The 25,934-nt window shown below is 52.6% G+C and overlaps 1 protein-coding gene across 1 annotated transcript in view; it reads right to left on the reverse strand.

Annotated features, from left to right (window-relative positions):
• The window catches only part of MGAT5B (alpha-1,6-mannosylglycoprotein 6-beta-N-acetylglucosaminyltransferase B), a 67,300-nt gene that overhangs the window by 23,802 nt on the left and 17,564 nt on the right, over window positions 1-25,934 (reverse strand). The window contains exons 3-8 of the mRNA XM_063409732.1: window positions 18,945-19,089; window positions 6,954-7,066; window positions 5,760-5,833; window positions 4,193-4,363; window positions 3,210-3,374; window positions 1,891-2,060 (exon numbers count right to left, since the gene is read on the reverse strand). Of these exons, the coding sequence (XP_063265802.1) occupies window positions 1,891-2,060; window positions 3,210-3,374; window positions 4,193-4,363; window positions 5,760-5,833; window positions 6,954-7,066; window positions 18,945-19,089 (838 nt within the window). The remainder of the gene's footprint in view (window positions 1-1,890; window positions 2,061-3,209; window positions 3,375-4,192; window positions 4,364-5,759; window positions 5,834-6,953; window positions 7,067-18,944; window positions 19,090-25,934) is intronic.

Here is a 25,934-nt window from a genome sequence, read left to right on the forward strand (position 1 = left end):
TGCTGGCACCACTGAGCCCTCCCCTGGCACAGAACCTCTGCCCCTCATGGCACCCACATTAACCCATCTCCTGATGGCTGCACAAAGGTGCCAGTGGTGCCACTCCAAGCACTGGGCTTGGTCTCCAAAGGGACAGAGGGGCCGTGGTTACATCCCCAGATCCTGCCTCCACTCGCCCCAGCTCATCAATATTGAAGTGAGCACTGGATGTGGGTGTCCAGCATTTAAAACATCACCAGAGCCAGGCACAGGACACGTGCTCGGGGAGGTGGGGACAATTTTTGGGACACGGAGAAGATGTGCAGCTCCAGCCCGGCTGGCTCACTTCCCATCTCAGCTACAAAGGGGAAGAGACGGAGCTGCCGTTCCTAGGGATCCCAAGGGACACATCCAAATCCACGCCAGGAGAGGAGCTCTCATCGCTGCCAAGTGACGTGGGAGCTCCCAGGCTTCTGGCAGAGGCAAACCACAACAGGCAGCAGGGCAGCTCTCGGCAGAGTCCCTGGCAGAGGGAAACGGGTGCTGCAAAACCACCCCGAGACACCGGCAGCTCCCTGAACAACCACCATGAGGTTTGGCATTAAAAACACACACAGGAACCACACAACAACAACAACAACAACACAACCCTCCCAGCCATTAACTCCTTTCATCCTTGAGTACACGGGTATTATTCAGCACATCATTCCCACATCTTCGAGGAGATGCTGCCTCTTGCATTAGGACCTGTGTATTTTTTTGTTTGGTTGGTTGGTTTTTGGGTGGGTTTTTTGGGCTAATTAGTTAGGAGTTAATTCCATTCATTAATTTGGAATGCTGTAGGGGCTGGGTTGGGGTTTTTTGTTGTTTTTCTCCAGGACTGTTGGGATTTTTTCACTCCCTTTTCAACATGGCTCATTACGTGGCCAATGCTAGCTTAGCTTCTCCCAAAGCCTGCCCAGTACCCGAGGCAGCTTCAGGCTCTTCTTGATTTATAACCCATCTAATTTGCAATTTCCTTGGTACTTGCCCTCCACTCGGGATGAATCAGAGGAGGGGGGCAAATCTTATGAGGTGACAGAAGGCAGCCATGTCAACCCAGAAATAACAGAAGGGCATCAGCAGAGAGGAACAGGCCCACTGTCAGCTTCTCCCTCTTTTCCCATGTCATGCTGGTCCCTCTTGGAGGCTCTCAGCCTGTGTTGCCCCATGTCCCACGGCAGAAAGAGCCAATCCCTCTGCATGGGAAGAACCTCCAGCAGCAGCAAATCCCCCCACAGATCCCCAGGTCACCTCCAGCACCTCCTGAGGAGGGAGAATTTGGGGGCCACCACCCCCTGCAAGGGATGTAGCTTCCACTTGGCAGCCACCCCAGCTGCCTGCCTTGTGGTGGAGCAGGGAGGGAGGGAAGGAGGAGGGAAGGAAGGAAGGAAGCACACTCACTGCTCAAACAACACCAGCAAAGCCCCGGGGGTTGAGTGCAGCCATGCATGTGGGAAGAGCCAGCGACCTGTAGCACACCTGCATCCTACAGCCACATGGCCACCAGCCCAGCAAGAGCATCCCTGGGAATGGGGTGGCAAAGGGAGCTCTCCAGTGCCAGCTCCAGGCAGGGGACACAGGGGATGCTGTGTGCTGGCAGCAGGGAACCATTCTGCTCAGATCCAGCTCAGAAGCCACAGGGCAGAGCCCTGCTCCAGGTATGTCCCCATCAGCTCCATGCAAAGCATCACTTTACACCAGTCCTTCCCACTTCCCTGGGATGTGGAAGGATGGGCTCTCTCCTAGCCATGATGTTGGTGGTACAGTACAGCACCAGCACTGTCTGAGGTACAGGTGGGCAAAGAGCCTCCCCCAGCCTTTTCAAACCCGCTGCTTCCACCCAAGACCTCGATGCAGCCCAACACCCACCTCTGCAGCTCCTTCAGGGAGACCGTGACCCTCAGGCTGTGTCCCAGCATGAAGAGGGCAGCCAGGATGTCAGCCCACTGCACCATCTCACCCAGGGGGCCTCCCTTCAGCACCCGTGGGCTGAAAACGTCCCCTGACTCCTCCGTCAGGAAGCCAATATGGACCAAGATCTGCAGGGACAAGGAGAGGAGGGGTCAGCACTGGGGAAAGGCACCATTTGGGTTTTCCAGCCCGGAATGACTCATGGTCCCTGATTCCCTCCAGCTCCTTTGCAGGCTGTAATTACTCAAGAAGCTCAGTCAGGTGTGCAGACAAATGATCTGTGTCCAATTAGCACAGACCCAATGGTCAGAGCTTGGCAGCTCCCTTTGACTGCCACTCTGTGTCTCGGGACCTGGCTTGTGTTCTCCATGTGCATCACAGTCTGAGCCATGGGCCGGAGCTGGATTTCCCAGCACACGGGGGCCGAAGGAAAAGGCCTAGCAAAAACACCACCAGCAGGGCCAGGAACCTCAGCTTATCCTCAGAGGGGACCTGTCAGTCTCCAGTGGCAGCTGGACACCATCTCCACCCACCAGGACCTGTTTCCAAAATCCACCCCAGCAACTGTGCTCAGCAACACCAGTCCTTCCACATCCCACATGCCTGTGTGTGGAGGCCCAGGGGCCTGACACCAAGGTTATTGTGCCTCAGCCATGGAGGCAGACACCAGGAGAAACACCCCTCTAGATCAGGGTGAGCAAAACCTTCCTGCCATGGGCCTTTGCAGCCACATGTTGATATCTCTTAGGTTTCATTGTTCTATTGGTTTGTAAAGTTTATGTCACCCTGTTCACCATATATACACCCTCCTAGAATGTTCTTCCTTCCCTTGGTCCCCATTGGCTCTGTAGTGCTGCAGTACCCCACCCCTGTGATCCTGCTAGTCCCCCCAGTTCCTATTTACCCCTCTGCACCACTTTTCCCCATCCCTGTTGGACCTTGACCCTAAAACCACCCAGTTTGCCTCACTTATACCCTGTGCCCTCAGCCCGATCTCTGTTCTCATCCCTGGTCTACACTCGAGGCTGTTTCTCTGCCCTGGAATGAAGCAGCCCTCAGATAATCAAACAGGAATCCATCTCCTCCCCTTTACCTCCAGCCTTTCCCTGGCGGAGCGCTCCGGGCCCGGGAGGCGCAGGACAGCAACCCCTGTGCAGCCGTGTCTGTGGCCAGCAGACCAACCCCACTGCCCCACTCGCTTCCAGAAATGAATTTCCCTCCCTGCTGGCTCCCACCCCAGCTGTCCCCGGGCTCAGCCTCCCGAGAACACCCCGTACGTGTTTCTGGTGCCGCTGCCGTCCCGCCAGCCTCTGCTCCAGGCGCCGCGCCGCCCGCAGCCACTGCTGGCCCAGGTGCCGGATCCTCTTCTTCATGAAGCTCAGGGACTCCTTGCCCGTGCCGATGAGCTCCAGCAGGCGAGCCAGGTCCCTCCGGAAAGCTGCCTAGGGAAGGAGCACGCTCTGCACCGTGAGTGTAGGGAAAGCGGCTGCCAGAGGAGCCCCCGGGCTGCCCCCCGCCTGGGGGAGATTTGTCTGTCTCAGCAGAGAGAATCTGAGTCCTTCCCACTCCCCTGGAGCCGTCACAGCTCCTCCCTTCATGCCCCAAATCCCCAAGGGATCCCACTGCACCCAGGGCTTCTCATGAGAGCCCAGATTCCTCAGCACGGATGTGTGGGAGTGGGTCCAGAGGAGGCCACAAAAATGGTCAGAGGGATGAAACATCTCTGCTGTGGAGACAGACTGAGGGAGCTGGGGGTGTTCAGCCTGGACAAGAGAAGGCTCCAGAGAGATCGTCTTGCAACCTTTCAATACTTATAGGGGCTTATAAAAAGACAGGGACAGACTTTTTAGCAGGGCCTGTTACAACAGGACAAGGAGCGATGGCTTGAAACTAAGAGAGTTGACTCAGACTGGATGTAAAGAGGAAACTTTTCATGGTGAGGGCAACGAAACACTGGCACAAGTTGCAAAGAGAGGTGGTGGACGCTCCATCCCTTGAAACATTCAAGGCCAGGTCGGGCAGAGCTTGGAACAACCTGTTCTACAGCAACGTGTCCCCTGCCCATGAGCATCCCTTCCAACCCCAACCATCCTGTGATTGTGTGGAAACCCACAGAGGCCTCACAGCCCTGCTGGTGCTGAAGGTTTACTTCCAGCACGCTTTATTTCCAGCACTGAAAGTTTATTTCCAGCAGCCTGGACACTGCTGCCTCCCCAGAGAAGCCCCTGGCCCAGCAGAAGCCGGGCTGGGCCCACCTTACCTGCGGCGGCGGCGGCGGCGGCGGTGAGGGCACGGGCACCGTCCTGTTCCGCCAGGGCAGGGGGGGACAGAACCACTCAACCTCGCTGAGGTAGATGAGGAAGGAGCACTCGGTGCCGTCCACGCCAAAAAACGCGTAGCAGGGGTCAGAGGTCCAGCGGGCCCTCATCCACTGCAAGGGGCAGAGAAACTCGTGGGGCTCAGGGGGGAGACGTGCCAGCCCTGCCGGCTGCCCCTGCTGTGGAAAACCTCCTTTCTCCATCCCCTTTCTCTGTCTGGGAGATGAAAGTGAAGGGCAGAGGGTGGAGAAAGGGCTGCAAACACAGCCCCAGTGCCACAGGGCTGATGTTCACTTGGGTATCTCCAGGGAATGCGGGGCAGGGTTTGCTGGGGGCTCCCTGGGTTTCTGGCACTGACTCCAGCCTTCCCTGGGGGCACAGCCATGCACCCAGGGATTTCCTCTGGCTGGATTTGCCGGGGAGCTGCTGATCTCATCGCCCCTGGAGCAGCAGGGCAGGGAGACAGATCTGCCAGCAGTCCCCAGGGATGATTTCACACAGAGGAGAGTAACCAGGGACCAGAGCAGAGATTTATCACCCCCCACAATGGCTCTTGCCAGCCTCTTCCTAATTCAACTATAAAAACAAATCTGCTCAGGGACAGGTTGCTGTGCCCAATCTGTAAAGCACAGCAATCACCAGGAGGGGAGATGGGATTACAGCTTTCCACAATTGCATTACAGCCTGAATTTACTCAAATCGTGGAAGGAAAGGATGGCTAACACCCATGGAAGTGGAAAATCCAGCCCCCCCATATCATTTTCTTATACCCTTCAATATCTTTCCAGGGAGACTCAGCCCTGCAGAAAACTGAGCTTGAAGCAGGCTGGGAAGAGGAGGGAAAACAGCAATGCTTTTAATTAGCTGATGTAAATATGCTCTCTGACAAAGCCATCATGCTCTGGGCCAAGTGCCAGGCTGCATTCCGGTGTGAAGAGCAGGTTGGGTCAGGCAGGACATCCGATTTGAGAGGGAGGTCCTGGCCACCTGAACAAGGTGCTGCTCTGGGCAGCGCTGGGCTGATTCCCCAGGCACCAGGGAATGCTCCAGATATTCAGAGCTGACGTGACAGAGCTTCCTTCTCACTGTGCTGCTGCCACTAAACACACAAACTGCAGGCAGGGAGGGCTGCAGGCAGAGGTGGTCTCACAGCTGATTCTGCTGCAGTCTGTGGCTTCAGGGCTTTGTACCACTGCAGCTAAAGGTCCATTTGGGGATGGTATTATTGGGGGAAAACAATGCCATTTCTGTAGCAAAGGCTGCCAGAGAAGGTTGGACACTTCCCTTGTGTTTTCTCTTCAAAGCAGAGCCCTGCTTTGCTTTCCACACCTTTGGCTCTGCTCCTCCTCCTTCAATGGGCTGCACCTTTCCAATATTAACAAACACTTTATTCTGGAAAACATCCCATTCCCCACTGCCCTTCCCTGTTCAACCCCCAGGGTCACTGCTTTGGGCCCTTCCCCTCCCAGCAGCTCCCATCTCTCTCCCACACAGGGAGCCCCAACTCACCTCCACCTTCCCAGCACAGTCGGGGTACTTGGGGTCCCTGGGCACCTCACACTGATCCCTCCTGCCTTCCATCACTGCAGAGAGACAATTTGGGCATGGGGAGGGCTGGGGCATGGCAGAGGAGCAGCTAGAGATGCTGGGAGGGGAGGGGATGGGATGGGATGGGATGGGATGGGATGGGATGGGATGGGATGGGATGGGATGGGATGGGATGGGATGGGATGGGATGGGATGGGATGGGATGGGATGGGATGGGATGGGATGGGATGGGATGGGATGGGATGGGGCTGGCAGCCCCCAAACTTGTTCATTGGTGCCACAGATGGGGCAGACAGCCCCATCCCACTGGATGGAGCAGGACACCAAGATGTGAAGCATCTTCAGCATCTTTCCCAAATCAGGGAAGAAACAGAGAAAACCACCCTGCTTCAGTGCTGGAAACATCCCCCTTCCCTAAATCTCAGCAGGTCCATTTCCAGCACCTCCCTGTGTGCTCTACCTGGTCCTGACCCCAAGTTCCACCTATCACTACTCTTGTAAGAAGGGTGCAGGATCTGGGGAAGTCCTTGACATCCTTTACACTGTAAACTTGCAATAAAAACTGCCCTGCTGAGCTGCTGGAAGAAGACTCAGCCCGCAGGGTGAGTTCTAGAATGAGCCATAAAATGCTTTAAAAGGCATCAGGATCTTTTCTTCCTCCATGGTTGGGTCAATAAAAGCCAGCACTCCTCCTCTAAGCCCTCCTTTGCCCATAATTGAAAAGCATGAGGTGCAAGAGGCAGGAATAATCTTCTGCCTAAACCCCAAGGATGACACAGGCATGTGGGGAAACATCTGCAGAGCCCAGCTGCCCTCCCAGCAGTGCCACAGTGGCATGGGAATGTCTCTGCTGGTGCTGAATCCCAGCCCCTGTGAATTTGGATCCAAACCACCAAATTTTTCTATCCAGGTGCTTGTGCTGGCAGTACTCCTCACCTTTAAAATTGCATTTAATTCCCTGGCATTTATTCCTGACAACCGTTCCGATTTGTCACCACTTGTCCCCCTGGCAGGCAGGAGAGTCCTGAGGAAGGCAGCCTCAAGATCAGCCTCCATTTCTGGCACTTTTACCACATTTTTCATGGTTGGGTGTTTCCATGGGCACAGCAAAACACAGAGGGGGGGTTTGGAGCGTGGACCCCCAGGGCCACTCACCCTTCCCGTTCAGGAGGCTGTTCCGGAGAATCTGATCCACCTTCACTGCAATGTCCGACACGTTCTGAGCTATGGCCTGGATCCTCTCCATCAGCCCAGCTGCTGGCTGGAACCTGGGGAAGAAACCAAAAAACCCTGAGAACTTGGTGTCTCCCAGTGGTGACACTCAGGGGTGCCCAGAGAGAAGTCCTTGCTCTTGGAAGCTGCCAGCAGGTTGTACTGAGTTCCAGGATGAAACATTGGTGCAGCATTTAACAGGCAAAGAAGTCACAGCCTTCCAGGAGGTTTGATTGAAAACCTATTTAAATCAGTATTTTGTACATATTCTGCCATTTTTTGCAGAGTGCTGTTAAACATGGATCCACCTGTGCATTTTATGCAGGGAAAATATTAAATAGACTGGCAAAAAAAAAGGTTTTTTCTGATTTCAGATGTGCTGTGTTTGAAAATCTTCTGGTGTGATTATTAGCCTTGCAGTAGGAAGCTGTGCTTGGAAAAAAAAAAAGGGGAAGGAAAGAATAAAAATATAAAGAAAAGAAGGTAAAATTGAGGAGGGCTGAGGAAGTTTGTGGGTTTGGAGCAGAGCGATGAGAAACACACAGGACATGTGGATGTCCTGAGCCAGCCCATCCACCAAATCAGTTTCTCCTCCCAAGGAAGAAGTGATAAGACAAAACAGCCTCAAGTTGTGCTTGGGGAGGTTTAGATTGGATATCAGGAAAAGTTTCTTCACTGAAAGTGAGGCCAGGCATTGGAACAGCCTGCCCAGGGAAGCAGTGGAATCATCATCCCTGGAAGTGTCCCAAAAACACCCAGATGTGGTTCCTAATGACAGGGTTCAGTGATGGGCCTGGCAGTGCTGGGTGAATGTTGGACTCGGTGGTTTCAGAGGTGTTTCCCAACCTCGGTGATTCTGAGATTCGGGTGAGTGGATTTCCAGGAGCCCAGCAAGGAGCAGCAGCCAGGGCTGTGCAGGGATGGGGAGCTGGGGCTGAGCTGGGGATTGCAGCCTCAGCAAAGCCCACAGGCACCTTCCACCAAGGCTTGGGGTCAGATCCCACCAGCTTGGGGTCAGATCCCACCAGCTTGGGGTCAGATCCCACCAGCTTGGACAGCTGCACGTGCTTCCCTGGAATCAAACCTGGAGTCAGCACTGTCCTGGGTGGACAGCCCCACTGAATTAATCTAAAGAACACTGTTACATTCCCCTGGGGAATGGTTTCTCCCCCCTCAGGGACCCCTAGAGCCTGTAACCATGTAGTTTAACCTTTCCTACCCTTTCTGATCCCTTTGGCTGTGTCCCAAACTGCCCCTCCCTGGCAGGAGCTAAGAAAAGACCCTCTTCCTCTACACATGTCCTCCTTCCCTCTGGACACCACCTGGAATAAATGCCTTGAACTGCAGCTGGGGGTCAAGAGCCTCTTTTGGAGTCCTTTGTCCTGTCCATGAAATATTCCTCCAAAGCCCCCTAAGGTTTGGGCTAGCCTAGGAACATTGGAGAGGCTACAGGAGGATTTATTTCAGAACACGTTGTGTCAACAGGAAAACAGAGCCCTGTGAAGAGGCTGGGGGTCAGTCACAACCTGGTGTAAGCTCGAAAGGGGCAAAGAAAACTCCATCCATCTGCAGTGGAGCTTGGAAAGGAGCAAGCCCTCCCACTCCAACATCCCTCCTGCCACTTCCACCACAAACAGCCACCGCATCTCAATGAGTTATCCCAGTAAATAATTTCCCCTTCTGCAGAGTTTGGGTCGTAAGTTTTCCCTCCCGCTGCCACCGAGGTCGTTACAACACAAGGGAATGTCACATGCAGTGAGCAAAACCAAAAGGGCTACCTTGAATACTCGTGGCACAAAAAATATGTGCTGATGTCAGGTCCTTCCTGGTGAAGTTTTATGTTTGTTCTCCAGCAGATCAGTGAACCCAAAGGCTGGGATTTAAAGTACCTCTGTCCTCAAGGCTAAAAAAAATCCTGGTTTTATGAACCGACACTGCTTCAGCTGTTGATTTAAAGTTCATTTGCCAGCAGCGAGCAGCCCACATTTTTCCTTCTGGCATGGTTTACGACCATCAATATTCAGGCTGCATATCTCCACAGGGAGCTACTGATCTTGGGCTTTTAAGAAATAATAATTAAATGCAGAGGACACCATTGCCCCCGAGTCACTTCCAACCTTTGCAGAGAATAAACCCCAGGTATCCTGCTGTAACCGCTGCAGCAGGGAGGCTGCTCGTGAGGCCCTGGGAAAATATGGGCACAAAAATAACCTGAGATAAGCTCTGCTTGTCAGCAGGGCTCCGAGGAGATAAAATTGTCCTGGTCTGAAAGCTCGCAAACCCCCATTTCTCCAAGCCTTTTTTCACCAGCTAGCAGCCACCAGACCCTGCAGGTGATGCAGAGGCACTCAGCAAACACCTGGGATGGGCAATTTAGGATGAAATATCACATGGATGCAGTGAATTTAGAGCCAGTGAGTCCAAACTCCTGTTTGCAACAGGAAAAGGATGCCAGCTTGGTGAAGATGCTCCCCAGGTTTCTCCATCACTCACGGCAAGGAGAGGGGATGCCCACAGCCATGGCAGTGCTGCTCTCACCCCTCAGAGCACTTAGATTAACTCAGTCTGGCTTCTGCCTCTTCTCAGAAGCTCTCCCAATCCTCACTTACTCCCAAACACCCAAGGAACAAGGTGAGCCTCAAAAATCAACAGCAACCTTAGTGCCCACCTCCTCACTGATGACCTCCAGACCTCAGCTCAGCCAGGGCTGAGCACTGGGCAGCCACAAAAATGCTCAAACAAAAATCAGGATTGTTACCCTAAATAAATGGCTTTTTTCCAGCTCAGCCTTGCCCGGCCTGGCAGCCACTGCTGGGTGATGGAGCTGGCCCAGGCTCTGCGCCAGCTTGCCCAGCCCTTGTGAAGCTACAACTGCTCCCCAAACACCAAGATTTCTCCTCAAAGCCCTTAGATGCAAAATGTATTCCTGAGCATCACACTCCAGTCCTCCAAGCAAGCCAGGCACTGCAGGAGCATCACAAGAGGATAAAAAGAGGATTAGTGGGAAGTGTCACCAAAAATGTCCACCATGACTCCTGGAACGTATGAAAGGAGATGGAGAAAGGTAGGAAAGTCCCTTGGAAACACAGAACCAGGCTCAGATCTCCCAAGCTCCTCACCCTTGCATATCAAACTGGCTGCCTCCAAACCCTCCTGACTCTGAGCAAGGATTCCACAATCCCAGTTGAGAGCACTGACAGGTCCCAGTGTTTGTATCTGCTGGGTAACAAGCCCATCATGGGAGCAGCAAATTGCGTGTGAGGCATTAAGGAGGTGACAAGCAGGTTAAGCATAAGTTACATTAACTATCAGCACAGCGATTTGTCACCCAGGCAGGGGACAAGAAAATAAGGTATTTAAAGGTGTATCTCCGATGTGAAAAGGTTCTGTGTGCCTCGTAGGAGTTTGATGCCTTGTTGTTAGTAACTGGAGACACCAGGAGGGACAAGGTAAGTGGTTTATTCTGCTCACTGATAGCTCAGCAGAGCAGCAATACCCAAGCCAGGATGCCAGCACAACCTTTACCAATTCAGTGGAAAAAAACCTTCTCTCTTCCAGCACCACCACTGCCCAGGGAGCAGCTTTTTTGCCTTTTCCCTTCTTGCTTTTTAAATTTTTCCATAGCGACACGCTAAATGCCACCAAAATGTGCTGGCACTGTGCCAGCTATTGAAACTACACTAAATTACCAAGGCTTTTCTAGAACAATTTTTTTCCCTGGGACCTTAAAACCGTTTACTACAGCAAATACAGTACTTTTACTCCTAACCATCAATATTGATTTCGTCTTTATTATTTTCAGATTTATATTTCCCCCGTTGATTAAGATTCAGATCACACTGTGCCTTATAATGCTCTGTATACAGTATTCATCTCCTTTCAAAAACTGCTATTAAGATGTATCTTTCCCCACTGACAGATCATTTGCCATAGAATATGGCTGGAGGTTGGGTTTTCTGACACTTTTTTATGCATTAATTTGGTTCCCTTCACTTTGCTCTTGTCCCCAACTCCACAGCACCAGCTCGGATTCAGCCTGTTTATCCTTTTACAAGCCACTGTATTTTTATTGCCTTTTATAAAAGTGGCATTATGAAAAGATGAATCTCTTTCTCTTTGTGTGTTGTCTTCATAATACAAGCCCTAAACATATTTGCTTGCTCATCCAATATTTCTTGCTATTAACTTGTGAAAGCCATGGCTTTGGGAAGACCAATACAGATGGAGAAAAGCAGATGTTCTGAAGATAATACATCAACAAATTCAGCATTTGCACAGAGCAGTTTACCAAAGGATTTCCACTTGCTCACATCCAGTGTCTGTGCTGCCATTTGCCTCTTTCAATATTTTTTTAAGGTTCTGCCCAAAGCCCCAAAGCAGAGCAGAAAGCAGCAAGGCTGGTGCTGAGCTCTCACTGTTTCACTGCTCTGGGGACACAAATCACATCCAGCCCCACAACAGCCTCAGCCTCCAGGACAGGAGTTGAAATCCCACGGCAGCACTGATGGCCAAGGGAAAAGGATCTTCCCAACCTCCTGGTTCCTGCTGCAGCTTGTGAGGTGCTGCCTGTTAAAACAGCTGGGATATCTCCAGGAGAAATAACCCCAAGGGGTTAGAAATAAACCCTGAGGGCTCAGGCTGCTCTTCCCATCCATCCATGTGTCCCTTCATCCCCAACCCCCTCCTGGACAAGACTCAGAGTCACCCAACTCTGTGAAGTCACCAACTTGGTGTCTGGAAGCCTGAGGGGTCCCAGGGACGTGGGGAAAAGCCCTCATCCAAGTGCTGGATTGTGGGAACTGAAAAGGCAGAGGACTTTCACAGCATTGCAATAAACATACATAGACAGAGGCTTGAAACAGAGTTGAATTGTAGGCCTTGAAATATTTGGAGCACAGAAAGTTTCTGAGCTGCAAAAAATACAGAAAGAGCAACTATTGTGTGCTGTAAGGTGCACGTGCAGTGTTTATTGATTGGCTTAAATAGACACTGTTAACATTGGTCTATTGGCTAAAAAACTTTTAAAAGGCCTTGTAACAAAGAGAACTTCGGCTTCTGTTGTTATGGCATAAGTTTTACCATCTTTTATGTCTCTACCTTCACTGAGACTGATAATGAAAAATAAACTCGTGGAAAGCCTCTTGGTCTCCCTGTCCTGTTATTGGGGATTAGATCCAACACTGGATAACTAAAAAAAGTCATTTAAATGTGCAAGGAGATGGAGAAATTAAAAGCTTTGCTCCACTAACATAAGAGAATACAAGTAAAGCTCATCCATGCTGGAGGAAAAACATTTTTGGGAGATCCATGCCCTTGTGTGTATCCCACATCCTCTCTGAGATGGCTTGTATCCAAAAATCCAGGAGCCAGGGCTGCCCATGTGGGAGTGGGCAGGACACAGACCCAGGGGAGCTATTGGGTGGCTGATGCTCTGTCTAAAATTGGTGTCACAAGTCCCCTGACACTGAGGACCCCAACACAGGAGCGGCAGCAGTGGCCAGGGCAGGTGCCCTGCTCAGGAGGCTCAGCTGTGCTGTTTGTATTTACTGGCCTTGCAATCCTGGGTTTAATCCTCATCTCTCCAGGGCTGTCTCCCTGAGCCTGGAGGAGCAGCCTTGCCTTGGGCTGAGCTGCTGTTCCCTGTGGTGGGAGGGCAGCACACCCCATGCTGTGATGGGAGGCACAGGGAGGGTTCCACATCCTGCCCCACTTGGGAAAGGCTCAGACCCCCAGGGAGAGGAGTAAAGCCCAAAGCTCTGCTTATGATCAGCATGGTAGAAATTTAGAGTAGCAGTAGTAGCAGAAATTAGAGGGAAAAACGTGCAGGGGCTGAGGCACAGGGCTCACTGCTCTATTCCCCCCTGGTGTGGGCTCAGCCAGGTCACTCAGATCCTCCGTGCCTTTCCTGACATCAGGGACAGGGATGTGGCACCTGGCTCTGCACGTGTGAGAAAGCCCATACCTCTGAGAAGTGGGTTTATTCTTCACAGGCTGTTCCTGCCAGTCAACCAGATGAGAAATTAAAATGAAATAAAAATAGCTTTTAAAAAATCAGAGGACGGTGTTTGCTCCCAGTGTAATTTCTGGGGTCTGTGTGCATCCCAGAGTTTTCCATCTCAGGGTGACACAAACAGCTCGGTCTCCCCTCCACAAACACCTGAATAAAGACCTGAGTTCACTCTGGCCATGTTTGTGCTCACTGGGAATCCACCCTGGGAAAATATCTCAGAGAACATGACTTGGGATGGGAGCATTCCTTGGAAACTCATTTGAAGCAAATACCAGATGATGCATGGGCAGAGCCCTGATTGAACTGCTCCAACACCAAGTTACATAATAAATCACATAATAAATACAGGAGCATTTAACTCACTAAACTGCTTCCATTTATTTTCATTTCAGTTGATTGTGGGTGATATTTCTCACACAAATACTTTTCTAAGAGGCCCTGAGCTAACCTAAAGCCCACAGCTACACACCCCGGGGGGAACACTGACATTTCAGTGAGCTGGCAATAAACTTCATGAAAAGAATTATGGAAACCAGCGTTCCAACCAAACCCTGTAGCTCACCAGCACAGCCAGCAAAGTATATCCAACACCAGTAATTAAAATATTTTATCAATGCTATAAAGTTCTTTGAGATCTCCCCCAAGCAGAACACAAAACTGAAGCCACAAACCCAAACCTTCATTTTCCTCAGAGCCACGGGCCCAGGCAGCTGTGGGTTTATTTATGGGAACACAAGGGATCATGAAAAGGAGGGTTATGGGATCACCAATTTGTTGGGGTATAAATCAGACATATTTATCTACAGGCTTGAGTAGCTGGGAGAAACCACCTTCAGAACTGGGAAGGCATTGCCATCCTCACAGTCCTGACTAAGAGAGACCTGCCTGAAAGTGAGACCAAAACCACCAGTTTGGAACAGAATCCTTGGGACAGAGCATCCCCTGGGGCAAGATACCTCCCTCAGCCCCCATTTCCTTTGCCAGCTGTGTGTCTTGTGGTCATGCTCTGTTTAATTTTAGCAGGGGTATTTGGTATTTTGGAAGGCTGTGTTTCCACTGCCAGCACTACACCCTCCCCTGAGCTCATCCCTCTGTTTGCTCCCAGCTGCGCCAAAATCAGGGAATCTGATGGAGGTTGACAGGCTCTGGTTTTCCCTGTAGGGGAAAGCAGAGACACAGGTTGGGTAAAGGCAGCCCCACATCACCAGTGCCCCTGCACAGCCACCCAAGGCAAAACCAACCGTGGCACACAAACACCAGTGAGTGCAGGTCTCATTCACCAAGCAGCCTCATCTGCCAGCCCCTTGATGAAGGAGCCCCTGGTGTGTCAATGCTTTGGCATGACATAAAATAAAATAAAAAATTAAATATAATAAATTTTAAAAATACAAAATAAACCAAATAAACAGAAGACAAAGCCTGTTGCAGGATTAGGTTCAGCAAATTGAGAAGGAGGTGCTAGCCTGGGAGCAGGAGGGGAGAGTGTGAGTGATCTGGGCATGCCTTGGCACCTGCCCTATCCCCATGCTGGTGATGCCCAGCACCATTGGGCTGTGGGGCTCTTCCATGAGCCCTGGGAAATGTGGGATGCATGGGTGGCTCCTGCTCACCTGCTAGCAGCACCCTCCCTGCTCTGCCTCAGAGAGAAAAGCAATTTATCTCAGCTGCCCAGGCCTGAATTCCCCCATTTATGTCCTCTCCTGATCCTGATGGCGTCTCCAGACCATCAGTGAGTCCCTACACTGTGCCCATCCCCTCGAGGTAACACTGAAATCATCCAGGGCCAGGCTGGATGCTGGCAAGAAACCCTCAGGAGCTGGCAAGAAACAACTCATCACCTCTGCCAGGATGGGCTGTGGGACCCGTGAGGAAGGTGAGTGCTGGGGAGGAAGGCTCCTGTCTCCTGATGCACCCCTGCTCAGCAGAACAACACCCAGCAAAGCCAGGCTGGACCATAGGATGGGTCTTACCCTCCCTGGGCTGCTCTGAGCACCTTTCACCCCCTCCCCTTGCTGCAGCCCCCCCGAGCCCCTCAGGAGATGGGAGGCAGAGCACAGAGGGGTCCCAGAGTGCTGCAGGCTCACCTGGGCAGCAGCAGACCACAGCATCTGGCAGTGACTTCTCTGCAGCCAACCCACCACCAGCAACAATTCAGGAATTAATAGAGCCGGGCTGGCAGGATGCAGGAACATCATCCATTTAGTGTCATATTGCGAGACTTTTAATTACTGGGGGAATATGGAGTCATGTAATGATTACAAGAACAAATACTTAAAGTGTGTGGAAATTAACTGAGCCTTGGCAGTAATTAAGCTTGAAGATTAATCAGTCCTTAGCAAATAACAGCCTTTGCAGGATAACCACCTTGTGGGAGAGAGGGATGACCAGGGATGGCAGTGCTGCAGACCCCAGCCTTCCCCTCTGCCAGGTCCCTGTGGGGTGGGGTGGGTAGGGGCAGCCCAGCTCCTGGAAAAGGGCTGGAAAAGGGCTGGAAAAGGGCTTCTCCAAGCCCCAGCACTGCTGGCTTACCGTGCCAGCTTGGACCAGCCACTTCAGACCCCCTCCTTCCCCTCCCCAGCACTTTTCAGCAAGAGATCAACACTTCCCCTGCAAACTAATGTTTCCCTTGCCCAGTAAACAGCTCTCCAGGAGGCTTCCATAAGTACTCCTAATTTCCTTCCCCTCTGATGATTTACGAGGGTTGCATTCAATTAACAGCAGTATTGATTTTCCCGCTGCTGACTGGCAGGCTGCTCGCCCTCGTTAGGGAATCCATCCTTCCCTTCCCAGCACGGGCTGGGTGCAGGGAGCCCAGGCAGGGCTGGGGAAGGGATTCAGCTCCAGCTGGGGCTCACAGGGGCAGCCTGTGTCCTTATCCCAGCATGGCATCCCACAAAACCTTTGGGCAGCTCTTCTAAGGGGAAGGAGCTTTGGCACGTTTGGGTTTTCCAAGAGTTTTGTCTAAAGCGTTGCAAGGGGTTGGTGGGCTGGAAATGGAGGCACCTGTGGAATACTGGATCAGGCAGCCCCTACAGGACAAGAAAGATTTTGGAGCAATGTTGGGAGGCTTTCCAAGGCAGGACATTTATTCCACCCTGTGTATACAGACTTTTCCTTCCCAAGGGGTAAAGCCACCCCAATCCTCTGCTGGAGTGGTACAGTGCTCACAGGTTATTCCATAAAGCTCACCAAAGATTTCACCTCCTCCCTCTCAGCCTGGGCTCTGGAAAACACAGCCCTCCTGATTCCATTGGAGATCCAGCCTTAAGCAGGAGAGCACTTTGTAAAAACGAGAATTAATCCACTTTTGGGCAACCAGAACCGCAAAGTCCCCGCTGGCAGCTGTGCTGAGCAGGGAGAGGACCAAGGCGGCAGCCGTGCCAGGCTTTGAAGACTAAAATCCCTTTGAAATTAGCACCCTTTAATTGTATTATCTTTCCCTGACAGCCTCGAGTGGGTCACTGGTGATCAAAGAGGCAGAGACAGGGAGGGGAGGAGACAAGGCCTTGGTGGAATCCTGGGATCCCAAGGAGGAGCAGCAGCCGGGTGTCTCCATGGGGCTGAGCTGGGTCCAGCAGTCACTGCTGGGTCCTGCTGCAGCTGGAGGGGCCCAGTCCCCCTCAGCAGGAGGGTCCCCAGGACTGCAGGTGGTCACCCTCAAAGGGACAGGGACCCCAGCACCCAGACTCCACAGGGGTCCACACCAGCTGCTTTTGGATTCCCCCTGGGATGCTCTGCTCAGCTCCAGGGAGCACCCAGAGCTGTGGGATCAGCACAGAGCCAGGCTCTGCTCAGAGCAGGGCAGCTCTGCACCCTTCCAGCTGCCTCACACAGCCCTCAAAGGGCAGCAGGGAGCAGGAGAAGCCAAGAAAGGTCACCCTGGCTGTGGCAGCAGAGGAGGAGCCACTCAAACCTGCTGAGACCCAGAACAGCTGTAACACTTCCAACACATCCACATCCCCTCTGGCCACAGCCCTCAGCCAGGCCCAGGGCTGCAGGGAAAGAAAAGAGTGCTCAGGAAATGCTTCCCAAGTGCTCGAAAATGCTGCCACTGCTTCCTTAGGGACTGTCACAGCAAAATCCCACCCACAAGAAACTCCCCCATGGTGGCTGCTTCACCTGGAGATGCTCTGCCACATGATCTTCAGAGGCCAGCTGAGAACAAGGAGAGGAGACAGATGGGTTTGGATGCAGAATCAAGTGAAGAGAATTGATTTCTCTTTAGGGGTGATTTATAAGGAGCAAAAGGTGATAAACTCGTTGCCCCTGACTTTCTGTTCCTGAAAATTAAGACATCTGTAATCTCAGCCACTCAGGCCCATCTGAGCACACACAAAACCTGAGGCTCATTTGAGGTGGGTCCATCAGCTCCCGTCCTCTCTGGCCTCTCCAGGTGATGGTCCCGGAGTCACCACTCACTCAGCAGATCTGAAACACCACAAGCCCATCTGCAGCCATTGCTGCCAGCCCCAGAAATGCTTTTAAGTTTGTCTCTTGGCTGCTGGTGGAGAGAAACAACCATCACCTGAAATTACCAGTTCTTTTAACACAAGATTGGCCAAGAAAATTGTTACATGTGAGCAGGAGCCTTGCAGTGGCTGGCTGTAATAGCCCTGTCCACTCCTCTCTGGGATTGTTGCTGATCTCATTCTCTTGGGTACCAGCCAGCCTCGGAACAACAAAATCCCCAGCACCTACCATGGCTGAGGCAAATTGTATTTTCTCAGGGCTGGAAATGATGCTACACAAAAGGCAGGACCACACACTCCACGGCTGCCTGTGCAGCTCTAACTCAGGTGTGCAGGCACTGTGGCAGGGCTCAGCCTTTAATTACAGGCTCACTTACTCTGTTTTCCATTACAGGCACAAAAGAGGCTTGTGAGGGAAGTGAGGGAGAGGGATGGAAATGCTGATAGGAACAGGGAAAAGCACAGTGATGGCAGAGGTGGAGGTGGGAATGTTATGTGGGATCCAGCAGGATGCACCACAGCTCCTGTGCTGCCAGCACAGAGCAGGGCAGGGGTGACCCCTGCATGTCACATCCCTGCCATCCACCTCTCCTGTGTCACCCGAGGCTCCACCTGAGCAGAATCCACACTGGCATCTTTTCCACACTGCCAGGTTTGTCTCAAGTGCTGCCCCTGTGGTTTTCCATCTCTGCTCCCCCACCACCAGTTACCATTAGTGCAGCTCTTGGCCTGACACTCAAATTAGTATTGATGAATGTTTAAAGGCTCCCAGAGCACAGGGAAATGTCTCTTTAGTGAATCAGTGTGCCACGACAGGAAGGTCTGATGGCATCTCTCGCGCTGCCAGCCGAGATCACAGGGAGCCAGGGCATCATTTTAAGCCCTTCTTAAACCTTGCTCAGCTCCAAGCTGAGCACACCAGCCCTAGATTCCAAACGACCAGCTGAGGAGTACAGGCACAGAGCAAGAGTCCTGAGCTCAGGGAGCACATCCCACACACCCGTGCAGCTCCAGCCCTCGGCAGGTCCCACCTCCAGCTGCACCACAGCCCAGCAGTGCAGGCACTGCCACACCTGCAGCTGAGACAGCTGCCTCAGGAAATCGTGGAATCAAAGGATATCCCAAGTTAGAAGAGACCCATAAGGAGCACAGAGTCCAACTCCTGGCCCTGCACAGGACAGCCCCAAAAATCACACAGTGTGCCTGAGAGCAGAGTGCAAATGCTTCTTGAACGCTGGCAAGCATGGGGCTGTGACCACTAATCCTAAAAATCACAGTCAGTTCAGAAATCCCAAAAGAAAAGGTTCCAGCCATGGCAATTGAGGCTGAAAAAGATCTCCCCAAGCCCCATGTCCCTTTGGGCCCCGCCACCCCCACAGAGCAGCTCGGCACATGGGGGTGTCCTGCTCCTGCAAAGCCCCCACGCCCAGCACTGCTCCACGGGGTCTGACTGACCTGTCCAGAGGGAACCGGGCTTCATCCCCTTTGTGGAAGTCAGTGCTGTTCTCCAGCCTGGCCAGGATGTCCATCCTCTTCATCAGCATCTCCAGCATGTCGCTCATCCTGCGCAGCACCCCTCGGGACTCGAGCGCGCCCATCACTGCAGCACACAGAGAGCACCTGAGACACACTGCCACTGCCACAGCCCACCCATGGGTGCCCCTGCCCACAGCCCCAGCCCCAGAGCTGCCCGTGGTCCTGTGCCCCCAGCCCCACGGGTGGGCTCGGTGGTGTATGGAGCATCTCGGTGCCCTGCTGGCCCCAGTGTCCCCTCCCTGGCTCTGCCCCTCAGCCCCATGGTGCTGCCCAAGCAGGTAAATCCCTGCTCAAGGGCAGCTGGGCTCCTCCAGCTCAGGATTGCCAGTGCTTATCTCAGTGGTTATCTCAGCCCTGGATCCAGCCCCTTCCCCAGGAATGAACTCCTGACTTATCCACCTGATCCAGCCTGTCCCAAGGGCTTATGGCAAACAGACTTTATTCCCAAGCACCAACCAAACAGCCTTTCATTTGACACTTCTGTTTTTCACTCTCCATCTAGCCAAGCATCCTGCCTTTGACAGTAGCCTGCAGGGGATGCTGAAGGAAGAGCATGGGAAGCTAAAAAAGAGGTGATCCTGCCCCAACACGTCCTTCCAGCATCACCGGCTTTCCCTGTGACAGAAAAGCAGAAACTTCCTGCCCAAATCTGCAATGGGGAGGGTGCCCCAGCCCTGGAGTGAGCACAGCTCAGGTGCTGCAGCTCAGAAACGCCCCCCCAGCAGGGAAGGCCCCCAGTTCCCAGCTCTATTTAACGCTGCTTCCTGTGGGTTTGCACTGACCTGCTGCACATGGAAAGCACAGGGGGATCCAGCAGCTCCTGGCTCCCAGCTTGATTTGCCATCTAGTGACAGGCAGCCTGAGCCCGGAGCCAGGGAACAGAAAATACAGCTCCTGTTTCATCTCAGCTCGGCTCATTTCACGTTGGTAATAACTTAATCAGTGCATAATCCCCCGAACCTCTCCCGTTTAGCTTATCTCTGCCGTTCCACTCACATGTGCTTTCCAAGAGGCAGCACATATTTAATTTAGGGAGCAGCAGGAGCCAGGGGAGCGACACTGGGAAGGACAGCGGCTGCCAGAGGTCCTGGGTGGCCATCAGGTGGCCATCAGGAGCCCATCAGGTGGCCATTAGGTCTTAGGGACACCTCATGCACCTCCAAACAGACACACAACCAATCTTGCAAAGCCAGAGGGAGTTTGGGATCCCCTACCCCGGCACTGCCAGGGCAGTGGGATGGATCAGGGCATCCCAATGGCATTGTGTGCCAGGGACAGCCCTGGCACGGGCTTCTCCTCACCACAGGAGCTGACTGAGCATGTGAGACAGCACGGGGGCCTCAGTGTGGGGTCCGGGTGCTTTGGGTGCTCAGATGAGAGCAGGGTGTGGCTGTGGTGGGATCGGGGCACCGTGACCGCTCCTGCTGCTGCAGAGCTCAGCCCCAGCTCCATCCCCACCCCCCAGGAATTCACCCACCCTGCAGCCACAGCTCCCAGGGCTGGGCAGGCTGCTTCCCAGGGAATACTGCTTCCCAGGGAATGCTGCTTCCCAGGGAATGCTGCTTCCCAGGGAATACTGCTTCCCAGGGAATGCTGCTTCCCAGGGAATGCTGCTTCCCAGGGAATACTGCTTCCCAGGGAAGGCTGCTTCCCAGGGAATACTGCTTCCCAGGGAATACTGCTTCCCAGGGAATGCTGCTTCCCAGGGAATACTGCTTCCCAGGGAAGGCTGCTTCCCAGGGAATACTGCTTCCCAGGGAAGGCTGCTTCCCAGGGAATGCTGCTTCCCAGGGAATACTGCTTCCCAGGGAATACTGCTTCCCAGGGAAGGCTGCTTCCCAGGGAATACTGCTTCCCAGGGAATACTGCTTCCCAGGGAAGGCTGCTTCCCAGGGAGGGCTGCACTGGCACTGCAGCTGAACTGGAGGCTCCAGCCCCTCACACTCCCCTGCCAGGGTGTCACCCCGGCGGGCGCTGCGATGACATCGGATCACGGCGGCTCTGTCGGGCACATGGCACACGAGCACAGGGTCTGAGCCAACCCTTAACCCCTCCAAGAAGCTGACACTGGGCCAGCCAGACCTCGCCACAGGCTGCCTTCCACGCTTGGCTGAGATTATCAGCAGCACATTATTTTTCCTGACGCTATCTAACAAAACAGAAGAAACATTGAGAGCAAAAGCAATTCCTCAAAAAAAAGAGGACAAACCACCATTCATGGAGATTGAAACTGGGCTCTTCTCCAAACATTCCCTCAGTTCCATGGCAAGAAGTCAGTGACTTCTGCTTGGATCAGTGGGTGCCTGAGGTCCTGTGCAGCCCCAGACCTTCGTGGGGAACACAGGAACCACCTGTGCCCATCCCAGCAGGAAGGTCACCCTGTCCCCTGGGTGATATAAAAGTCCCAGCCTGTGCCACTGAAGAGCAGCAGCACCAATGAGCCTGCCATTAAAAGATGCTATGGGGGCAAAAAATTGGAATCTTGGAACCTGAGGCTCCGTTTTTGACTGCCCCAAACACAGCTGAGCAAACCAGGAAAAGGCACAGCCAAGGGAAATAGAACAGCTCTGACATGGGCTTGAATCAGAAAATCCCCTTTAGTTATTTGTCCATAGACTGAGCCCATTCCAGTGACATCCCTCCCACAGCTGGGCTGTGTTCAGGGGTTGCAGCCCCCAACACCCTCTGTCCATCCCAGGACTGACCTCCTCTAAATGGGGACTTCTGTTCAGAACTTGCTCCTGCTCTGACATCCCAGCATGGCCAGCAGGTCAGAGCTTAGACCTTAAACTCAGTTTTTGAGTGAGACATTGATTACTGATCCCTCTTGGATGCTCCTGTGCTGCAGGGGGTGAGGCTGGAGGTCAGGAAAAGGACCTGACCCAGCCCCTAGTGCTGGCCAGAGAGGCTGAAACCACAGCCAGGAGATTCCCATGGGCAGAGCCCATCCTGGCCTGGGGCTTGTTTGGGGGCTTAGGGTGTGATGGTTTGCTAGGGAGACACAAGGATTGTGCCTGGGAAGGAGATGGAGATGATGAAGATGATGGAGATGATGGAGATGATGGAGATGATGGAGATGATGGAGATGATGGAGATGATGGAGATGATGGAGATGATGGAGATGATGGAGATGATGGAGATGATGGAGATGATGGAGATGGAGATGGAGATGATTTCCTGGCAGTCCAGGCAAGGCCGCCTGCTCCAAGACTTCATCACAGAAGCACAGCTGACAAGACAGCTCTGCTCCCAAATCACTAATGAGGGACAAGGATATCCTTACCAGGGCACAAATCAATTTCTCTGTGGATCCCAGGGAAGTCAACTGGAGCCACAGGCTGCAGCTCTGCACCCCACCACCAGCCTGGCCCTGACATTCCCACTGGCTTCCCTGAATTTCCCTGAGATCTCCCCTCCTGTCACTGCCACCATCCAATTCTCAGCTGGTTTCGAGCCACTGCAGGATGGCAAAGCTCTGAGCTTTGCTGTCAACAGTGAGCCGAGATATTCCTTCTCAAATAAAGAAATTTTTAAAAATCCCAAATACTAACTAAAAATAGTAATGAAAAAGAAATCCCAGCTTTTCCTGTATTATCTTTTGGGGCAGCCTGCCAGAAAGCAGAGCTGTGGCAGGACACATCTCCCCAGCCCTCCCCTGGCACTGGGAGATGAAGTCGAAGCTCTTCCACATCAACACCTCTCTCTTTCTGTTCCTGGTCTTTGTTGTTGTTGTTTTTCCAGCAGCTTAAGGAAGCCAACAACAACCTGACATTTTTGGCAATGATTATTACATCTCTTGGAAAGTGTGTCTCATTAAAACCAGAAGAAAGGAGGAAAAGTGCTGAAGCGACTCTTTTAAAAATGCAAGAGCCAGGATTAATTTGTTAAGCTGAAACGGAGACTCAGAGTCCCACCCAGGGCTGCTCAGCTCTCTGAGCCAGGCACGGGGATCCAGAGGATGGAGGAGATCCTGCCAGGACCTCAGGCTTCTCCCTAAAGCCAATGATGAAGATCCCCAAGGAGACTTTACCCACAGCTCTGCAGGCAGCCAGGATAGACCCAAACTCACTTTAACAGCACAAACACCCAGTAAAACAGTTCTGAAAAATTAAACAGCGCTGAAAACCACTTCCTTTTAAAAAAACAAAGCCACCAAGCTGCTAATTAGAAAGGAAAAATATTCAAATTTCCCCTGATAATCAGCAACGATGGGACAGCAAATACAAGTAAACTCCCCCAACAGATTAATTGGAGTTTGTTAAAGTATGACAGGGTTTTGACAGTTTTCCTGAGTGGCAGCCACGCTTTCCAGGCAATCACTGAACTGACAGAGGTTTTCATAGCAGCACTAGGAAATAATGATTGCAATCAATCATATCTTACCGGATTTCATGAGACACGCTGGTAAACACAGCAGAGGGAGGAGAATTATTTATGGGGCTTCTGAAGAGCACACAGCTAAGTAATTGGATGAAATCAGGGGAAAAAAGGAAAGCAAGCCCTACGGGTGATGTCTTGTGGAAGAAGGAACAGCTTCTCTGTGAAACCAGTGGAATAGTCAACAGCCAATATGCTCAAATTTGGATGGGTTGAATCCCAAGGGAATTCACTAACGATGCACTTGTCTTTAAAATACCTCCTTGGAGTGAAAGCAGCCGTGAGCAGGCGTCATCCCCTGCCAGCATCTGCCCCTGGAACCTCCAGAAAGGGAGCCAGGATGAGCACCCAGGGGAGCTTTGCTGCCTGTGCCAACCTGAGTTCAAAGGTGAAGTTCAGTGAAACTCAGAGACCCCTGTGGATCCCTCCCAGTTCAGGGTATTTTGTGTTTCTGGGATTCTCTGACCATGCAAGAGGAGAGAGCAGCTGAGGAAGGAGGATCCCCAGTGCAGGGGACACCCTGCAGGGCAGCGCAGGGCTGGGAGCAGTGGGGGTGATGTGAGGCTGTGCTGGCAAAGCCCAGGCTGTGCCACAGGGAGAGGAGCAGACAGGAGGGAGTTTCCTTGTGTTTCCCACGTTTTGGGATCCTGAGCATCCTCCACCACTGCTCACACTGGGAGCCCTCTGAACCCAGCCCTTCCCAAGCATGGATGGAGCATGGAGGATGTCACAGGCTCTGGAATGCTTGGGCTGAGCTGTTCAGAAGGAGTTAAACCCCTCAGGAAATGAAAAAGAGCGCTTTGGGGCATGTCCCCTTGTGCTGGTTTCAGCTGGGTAGAGTTATTTTTTTCCCAGTGTGTTTTGGAACTGTGCTGAGCACTGGGTTGATTTTACAGAGATGTTTTTGTTGCTGCTGAGCAGGGCTCACACAGAGCCAAGGCCTTTGCTGCTTCTCACTCTGCCAGGCTGCTGAGGAAGCAGGGGGTGTTCAGGAGGGGACACAGCCAGGACAGGGGACCCACACTGACCCAAGGGATATTCCACACCCTACAACGTCATGGTCAGGGTATAAAGTGGGGGAAGAAGGAGGAAGGGAGTTCTGGCATTAGTCAGTGAGCAATTGCACTGTGCATCACTGGCTTGTTTCCTTTTTGTTATCATTATAATTCACCATTATTAATGTATTTTACTTTCTTTTCAATTAATAAACTTTACTTTTCTCACCATACAAGTTTTACTCCAATCCTCCTCCCCATTCCATGGAGATGGAAGAGGGTTGACAGGGTGGCCTTGTGGGGCTTCAGTTCCATCTGGGCTTAAACCACGTCCCTTCGGCCACTTGGAGTGACTGAGACCTCCCTGATGGCAGCTGCCATCCCTGGGTCACTCAGCCCCATCCTGCTCAGGGAGCCTCACACTGCTCAGCAACAGCTTCGTGCTGAGAAGATGGGGGGGGAAAAAAACACATTTCCACTCAAATCCAAGTTATTGCAAGGGCAGTGAAAGCCTCCCTTGCCCTCCTGTGGGGAGACCAAGGCACAGCCTCAGCCCACATCTCCACAGACCCATGTGAGCAGCACCAGAGCATCTCCCTGACACTTAAAACACAATCCCACACTGTGTTCCCAATATCCATAACCTGCCTGGTTGGCTGTGGGTCTCTCCCTTCTCAGACCTGTCACAGCCCTGCCTGGACACCCCACAACAGCAAATCCCCTGCTTGTACTGGAGCTCAGGGATAGTGAGATATTCCCTCTGTCCATTGAAAACACCAGCTGAATTAACTTCAATCTAAAGCATCATTTGCTTTCGTTTTCTCCTTTAAAGGACAACTCCAGGCTACCTAAACCCCTCAAAAGGGCAGCAAATCTTGAAAGATTTATTGCAGAGGAAACCAGAGGATCTCCAGTGGGGCTGAGGCAGACCAGACCTCACTGCCCAGCTCCTCGGGGTGGTACCCAGGGCTGTCCTGATCCCATCCTCCCAGCAGGGCATTTTCCCAGGAAGCAAAGCCCCAGCCCCTTGATTGTCTGCCCCTCTGATGTTCCTCTATTTACTTTCACTATCGATTTTTATTCAAGCAGATTAAAAGACCAAAGAGCCAACTAGCCAAGGACTAACTGTGACACATAATCCATTGCAATCACAGCCCAGAGAGCCAGCACTAACTGGAAACAAGAGAGCCCAAGGCCAGGCTCAGCTTGGCAGCCACCTCCTGTCTCCATCCCTTTGGGGAAGCTGCTCCAGGGACAGACAAGGTCCCATGGAGTGGCTGCAGCCCTTAAGGGCACCCAAAGGCTCCCAGCCAGTCACTGCTGCCAGCAAACCCACCCGCACCTGCCATTAAACTGCCACAGCTTCGTTAATTGGAGTTATACAGAGAAAATACCTGCTTAGCCAGTGCCCCAAAGCACCAGGAGCTGCAGGGGAGCTGCCACACAGGCGGAGGAGCTCTGGAGCAGCTCAGGGGCTGCTGCTGCAGGGGACACTCAGCAGAGCTCTGGCTGCAGCATCGATCTGTGCCGAGCCCCG

Source organism: Prinia subflava, chromosome 12, assembly GCF_021018805.1.
Source record: "Prinia subflava isolate CZ2003 ecotype Zambia chromosome 12, Cam_Psub_1.2, whole genome shotgun sequence".
In the NCBI taxonomy this organism is placed as follows: Eukaryota; Metazoa; Chordata; class Aves; order Passeriformes; family Cisticolidae; genus Prinia; species Prinia subflava.